Here is a 5,596-nt window from a genome sequence, read left to right as displayed (position 1 = left end):
AAAAAAAGTTGTTGTAATGTGTGAATTTCTGATAGAATACGTCTTTGTCTCTGACTGCCTTAAAAGTTATAACTTATATAACTTTTGCAAGCTCTCGGTTTTGCACCAGTGGTTGAACATAAAGAGACAGCATCTTGTGAAGAGAATTCCTTTTTCCCGGAGTCTGGAAAATTTCATAAAGCTGCGATTTTTAAACTCTGGATGTACGAGAGAAGATTTTATCAAAGCACCCTGACGCAGCTCGTACTCTAAACAAACAAACATAATTAAATGCACTCAAACACACACATACACACACACACAGTCACACACATACATATTTGGGATTTTCCGTGTCCGACCGCCTGCCTAGCTCTGACTTTGGCAGTCCTGGAGCAGACTCTTGCCTAATATTGATTGGCTTGTCTGTGTGGAGACAGATGAATGCATTAGTACCCAGCTCACCCTGCCACTGAAAATATATTAAGTTCATGTATTAGGCACCCTGTCTGGTTGCCATGGAGATGCACTGGGAGTGGGGGACCAGGGAGGAGAGGAGAGGAGAGGAGGGAGCTGGGGGGGTGAGGAGGATGGGAGACGAGTGGGGGATACAGGATGTGATGAGGCGGTCGACTTGATTTGTAGTCCCGCTCCCTCTTCCTCCTTCTCCGCCTCGCTCTGTCACTTGTGTCCTCTTCTGCCTCTCCTCTTTGTCTCCCCTCACCTCGTTTTTCCCTTTTCTCGCCACTTTCTGAATTTTCTTAACTCCACCAGCAAGAATACGCACTTTCTACTTCTCGTCGCTCACTGTTTTATTGATTTTGTTGACCCTTTTGTTCCTTTTGTCTCTTCGCCTCGCCGCCGGTTACACTTTTATTCTTTCTTTATTTCTCTTGGGTTTTTCTCGCCACCACGCTTCCCACCTTATCCCTCTACGTACACGAGCATTTAACTCCCTCTTCATCTGCCCCTCTCTCACGCCACCCTGCCGCCCCCACCCCCATCCCCACCACCGCCCCCGCCGCCGCCGCCGCCGCCTCCCTCCTTGGCTCGCTCCATCTCTGTGCTCTGCAGTAAAACTGGTGCATTGAGGCAGCAGGAAATGGGGACTAGAGACAATAGAACGGAGGGAAATGTAGAGGGGAGTCTGTGATTCTCTCCCCTCAAACCCGAGCATGTTGGGGAAAACATGAGCAGGATACTTTAAAATCATGCACATAAGATCCTTGATATTCAAGCTTCTCCTGGAATGTGAAACCTTAGAATCTGTGGTCACTAGGGACCACAGATTTGAATAAAAACAGATACCTTTGTTTTTCTGTGAGCGCTGAAAAAATGTGCACCACTGCCTTCTGGCTCGTGTGTGTTAGCTTGCTGTTCGGCACCTCTCTGAGCTGCTATCAGTGCTTTGTTGATTTGCAAGACACCAACCGTCTGTGTTTGGGTCACATTTTGACTGAACACAATGTTAGATATGTTGATGGCTGCTTCAGGAAGCTGGATCACATATTCAACAACAACAAGGCAGTCATCGAGGCAGCGAGAGTAGGTGCGGGAAAATGATCTTTTTTACTCATTTCTTAAATGTTTTTCATCGTGTTTTATTGCATTTGAATAGTAAATAAGCTCTTAACAAGAACTGATGACTGCATGTGTGGGTGAGGAAGTTGGTTGACAGGTGTATGATATGTCCTTTTTCAAGGTGAAGGCTATGAGAAGCAGCTGAAAGAGATTCTGAATGCAGAGATCCTGCCCATAGTGGAAGAGTTTGACCAAAAGCTGAATAAAGGTAGCCGAGCACCTGCTCTCACGCACAGAAATGAGCTTTTAGAGCGTCAGAATTGTTAAGTAAGGTTAGAAACGGAGGGGAGTTACAAATGAGACATTTCAAAATGATGCCCTGAGGCACACAATTCACCAGGATGTGTTGAGCCAAATATTTCTGTCTTCCTCCCTCTCCTCCTCCTCCTCCTCCTCTCCATCCATCAGACACAGTGTATGAGGAGAGGTTGCAGACAGCAGCAGACAATTTCATTGCAGCTGCCTCCAAACTGCCTAGAGGTGAGACATGGTCTCTTCCCCCCTTTTCCTTCATCTTTTCATCTACAGTCAGGCCCACATTAGGTCATTACGGCTCCCTCTGATCTCTGCTCTCTCTCTCTCTCTCTCTGTCTCTCTCTCCGTCTCTCTGTGTAATAAGCTACTTACGTTATTAAAGCCTTTCAAACATTGTGGAGAATAAAGGAAGCAGTCAGGTCGAACTGACACATTTTTTTCACCTGATAGAAATAAAGATGTGCTTATCTAAATCGACTCTGCTTGTTTTCACAGTCTCTGGATGTATCCCTCCATGCGGTTAGTCACCTTTGTTGTCTCCCTAATATCACATATTCTGTTTTTAGAAACAAAAATGTCAGCATTAGTCTCTTGCGCCCGTCAGGTTACCAGAGTTTAGGCAAAGAGTACAACTGTGTCACCTGCCGGTACGACTCCTGTAGGTTCCCTCTCGACTGTCCTGGTGAGTATTAATAATCTGTCCAACACACTGGATTATAGATACTGTTACATCACAATTTTCCAAATAGGCTGCTAATCCAGACTTGACACATCCTTACATAACTGTATTTTCACCTTCATAAGCATCCACTCCTGATCCTTGAAATGCACCACGTTTGATCCTTGAAATGCTCTTAGCAGAAAGTCGGGATTTGAAAAAGAGACCGAGGCAAGGTTTTATTTCCACACATTATATCTTTTGCACAGAGCCCCCAAGGTACTCTTTAAGTCCTTGGCTTCTTTATGCAAGGTGACAGTTGACTCCCACACACGATGGTATTCGTATCAACCCTGTACAGCACAGCCACTGTTTAGCATATCATCACTTTTACTCCACTCCTCAGAGACTGGGCTTAAGTATTATCATTAAGGAGGGCTCAGACTGCAAGAGCTGCCCCCCTGTGAATGTTATCTGTGCATATGTGTGTGTGCGTGTGTGTGTGTGTGTGTGTGTGTCCGCCTATGTGCATGTGGGTGGCTTTATGTTTATTTCAGTTGAAGAAATTAACGTAGGAGAGAACAGCAGGAGCAGGATGTGGTGCGACGTGCCGTTTCCTTTACCAAACGATATCGAGGTGATCTGGAGGTTTGCAGACCAGGTATGTGTTGACCAGGCAGAGTGTTCTGGGTCAGGGTCACTCCAATACCTTTAAAGGGGTAGTTCAACATTTTGGGAAATAAGATAATAGGCTGTCATGCCGAGGGTTTGATGAAAAGACATATCTGGACCTTTATAGTAATGAATTTTTTTTTATTCTGTTGCGTTTGTAGTTTCCTCTTTGGCTTTGTTCTCCTCTTTCTACTTTCCATTTTTTTTTTAAACTCCCTCTAACAGGTTCTGTAAGTTATTATCTTTGCTGTAAACAATGTTACGATTATGTCCATGTCAAATGAATAAACTAAACTACACTAAAGGGTTACACCACTCTGTTGAAAATTAAGATAGAGCTCGGGGACAGTTAGCTTAGCTTAGCTTAGCTTAGCATTGATTGGGATGTGGGAGGTTTGGTTTAGATACATTTGGGAGGATAAGGAAACAGCTAGCCAGGTTTGATCCTGAATAAAAAAAAATAAAAAAAAAATCTACCTTTTATTAACATGTTGTCGGACCCAAACAACCAAATAGGCTGATTGCCTGACTTTCAAATGACATATATTGCAATGCGACAGTACCAGTGACAGTCAGAGCAAACTTTCATCCTCCTTTGAGCCTTCATCTTACTCGACCTTTATCGTTACATGATAAATATTGTGAAACAGTCAGTTTGGTTCAGTCCAGGCACCAATGCCCCTTGAAAATAAGTGCATATTTATGTTCTTGATGCAAGATAAGTTTATTACTTAAGTTAAAATTGACTTTTGGTTTCACGTTTGGCCACGAGCATCGGTCTTCTGAATGTCAAATAACATCACAGGACAAAACACGAGATTTATTCATTTATTTATTTATATACTCCAGAAATAGATCACCAGTCAACCTTCTTTTCGCTGGGTGAGTGTGTGCCCGGTGGCAGACATGTTGTTTGTGATAGCGAGGTTCACAGAGACCCAATGTAAACGCAGATATCTATTACACTGTGCAATCAATACATCAGCTCATAATGATTTGTTGAAGCGGAAAACTTTCCTAGTCACATTAAATCTGTCTTTGCATCTGTGCAGATGAACTATTAATGATTCCTGCCTATACGGTGTTAGTAAGAGTATATTCCTGTGCAGGTGAAAACGCAGCAGGTGGATCAGTTTAAAGAAGTGACTGCGGGGGTGGACAGGCTCTATTCCATCCCTTCAACCAGCGTACAGCACGAGGGCACCTACCAGTGTGAGATCTACTCAGGCAGACGCTCCATTGTCAGACTGTACTACCATCTCACAGGTAACGAGACGCCTGTTTTGCCTGCTCCCTCGTCGTTATCTTTAAACTCTGTGTCCTTACTGTGAGTTCAATTCCCCCCCCCCCCCCCCCCACGTCTCTCTCTCAGTGACCCCCCAGGTTGCGGCCGGCCACACAGAGCTGCAGGAGATATTCGACCTGTCTCTGCTCCCAGGAGGGCGGTTGCTCCCTGCGCCTGGTGGTCCTCCCCACTCCCCCCTCCTCCTCGGCCTCTTCTCCTCGCCACTGCTTCTCACCGCCTGTTTAACTGCTCTGCTCCTTCTGCTCTTCCTCTCCCTGGGGTAACAACAAAGCCATTATTTTCATAATACGAGACGTAAACAGCGACGTAGCTTATAAATGCTCTCATTTCCTGTGAATTTAAGATGCCCCCAGCTAAGGCATATATATATATATATATTTATATATGTATATCAGTCAGCATCATATCTACTACTTTTTCCCTTGGCTGTCGCAGGGCTCTGTGTTGGTCATCAATAGCAGAGACAAGTCATGCTGAACAAGCAGATGGAGATGAAGATTTAGGATTCTGAGAGTCGGGATGATACACGGGGTGCAATAAAGGCATCACATCAATTCTCCGGCTCTCTACAGTGTAACGTCATAGCTTACAGAGAGCCTGCGTGTGACTCCTTCCACCACTGGAGGGCAGGATGCACATCATTGTCAGCCCAGTCCACAGCAGGCTGTATGTTTCATCTGTGCCACACAGTAATGGAAAGCAACTATCTTGGTTAAGTCACTTTAAGTACACTTTTGAGGTTCTTCACTGAGTTTTTACACTTTAAACTATTTTGTTCTTCTCTTCCAGAGAGAAATAATGAACCGCTTACTTCACTACATTCATTTGACAGCTGTAATTAGCAGCTTTTTTACTCTGCATATTTAGATTTGACATAAAAGAATACTGTCTTATAAAATATGATGCAGGTCAAATTCAATTAAAGTAATCTTTGTGATTAGCTCCAACTCAACCAGCTACAACAAAACACCCTGCATCACAATCCAGCTAATGCAGACATAAGTATGTCATATCAAACAATAGTCTAAATACATTAAACTGTATATAAGGGAGACTGATTTTTTAAAGTAAATGTTGTGCTTTTGTAATAAAAGAAAAGTAAAATGAATAAATAAATAAGCATGGCAAGGTGTGAATCAGAGAAG

General features: G+C 43.7%; 1 protein-coding gene across 1 annotated transcript; it reads left to right on the top strand.

Moving 5' to 3' along the window:
• The first annotated feature begins 1,286 nt into the window (after positions 1–1,286).
• On the top strand, positions 1,287–5,006 carry spaca6 (sperm acrosome associated 6). The gene is made up of 9 exons (XM_030393370.1): positions 1,287–1,528; positions 1,682–1,768; positions 1,969–2,040; positions 2,311–2,334; positions 2,420–2,497; positions 3,031–3,134; positions 4,255–4,411; positions 4,518–4,710; positions 4,887–5,006. The coding sequence occupies exons 1-9, from the start codon at positions 1,315–1,317 to the stop codon at positions 4,960–4,962; spliced, it is 1,005 nt and encodes a 334-aa protein (XP_030249230.1). The 5' UTR covers positions 1,287–1,314; the 3' UTR covers positions 4,963–5,006.
• Positions 5,007–5,596: the final 590 nt, after the last annotated feature.

Source organism: Sparus aurata, chromosome 17 (assembly GCF_900880675.1).
Source record: "Sparus aurata chromosome 17, fSpaAur1.1, whole genome shotgun sequence".
Taxonomy (NCBI): Eukaryota; Metazoa; Chordata; class Actinopteri; order Spariformes; family Sparidae; genus Sparus; species Sparus aurata.
This window is presented reverse-complemented; position numbering and strand designations above follow the sequence as displayed.